Source organism: Lactuca sativa, chromosome 6, assembly GCF_002870075.4.
Source record: "Lactuca sativa cultivar Salinas chromosome 6, Lsat_Salinas_v11, whole genome shotgun sequence".
NCBI classification, from domain to species: Eukaryota; Viridiplantae; Streptophyta; class Magnoliopsida; order Asterales; family Asteraceae; genus Lactuca; species Lactuca sativa.
In genome coordinates, this window is record NC_056628.2 from 120,620,088 (window position 1) to 120,621,105 (window position 1,018).

At 40.3% G+C, this 1,018-nt stretch overlaps 1 protein-coding gene across 1 annotated transcript; it reads left to right on the top strand.

Moving 5' to 3' along the window:
* On the top strand, positions 1-692 carry LOC111881439 (ubiquitin-40S ribosomal protein S27a). The gene has a single exon (XM_023877832.3). The coding sequence runs from the start codon at positions 34-36 to the stop codon at positions 502-504; it is 471 nt and encodes a 156-aa protein (XP_023733600.1). The 5' UTR covers positions 1-33; the 3' UTR covers positions 505-692.
* The last annotated feature ends 326 nt before the right edge of the window (positions 693-1,018 follow it).

Consider the following 1,018-nt stretch of genomic DNA (forward strand, 5'->3'; position numbering starts at 1 on the left):
TCCATCGCATTTGCAGAAGCCCTAGCCGTCACGATGCAGATTTTCGTAAAAACCCTAACCGGGAAAACCATCACCCTAGAGGTAGAATCCTCCGACACCATCGACAATGTCAAAGCGAAAATCCAAGACAAGGAAGGCATCCCACCGGATCAGCAACGTCTCATCTTCGCCGGAAAACAGCTGGAGGACGGCAGAACCCTAGCCGACTACAACATCCAGAAGGAATCCACTCTCCACCTTGTCCTCCGTCTCCGCGGTGGCGCTAAGAAGCGTAAGAAGAAGACCTACACCAAGCCAAAGAAAATCAAGCACAAGCATAAGAAGGTGAAGCTTAGCGTGTTGCAGTTTTACAAGGTCGATGATTCGGGAAAGGTCCAGAGGCTGAGGAAGGAGTGCCCTAACGCTGAGTGTGGCGCCGGAACTTTCATGGCTAATCACTTTGATCGACACTATTGTGGAAAGTGTGGGCTTACTTATGTCTATCAGAAGGCTGGTGGAGATTAATTTATCAGGTTTTTGCTTAAAATTTATCATGAGACAGATTATTATTTGAGTTTTTTTTAGATGTTTTAAAATCTGCGTTCAGACTTTTTTTGATTTTATCATATCAGTATGAATTTTGGGTGATGATTTATTTTCATAGATGATGCTATTATCTTCGTTATGGTATATCATGACATACCTTTATATGAGTCAATTGTTCATGATTATTGCAGCAGGCCCGTTTTTATTTGAGATTTATTGTGAGTTGTGAAAAGTGGAAAGTTTACTTAAGGGCATTCAACATGTTCCTCATAGTTGAAGTATGTATATTAGCCTAATTCTTTTGGGTTATAGGAGTAAATCCTTAATTTCAAATTGCACTATAAACTGCACTGTTACCAATACCTCACTCATAATGTTCGTTAGTTTGGTGAGATGAGTTAAATATCATCTCATTCCAATAGGTATTATCAACACATTGCCACATAAGTACATGTTTCCGAAATGTCTTTATTATCACTTCCAAACGGTCGTG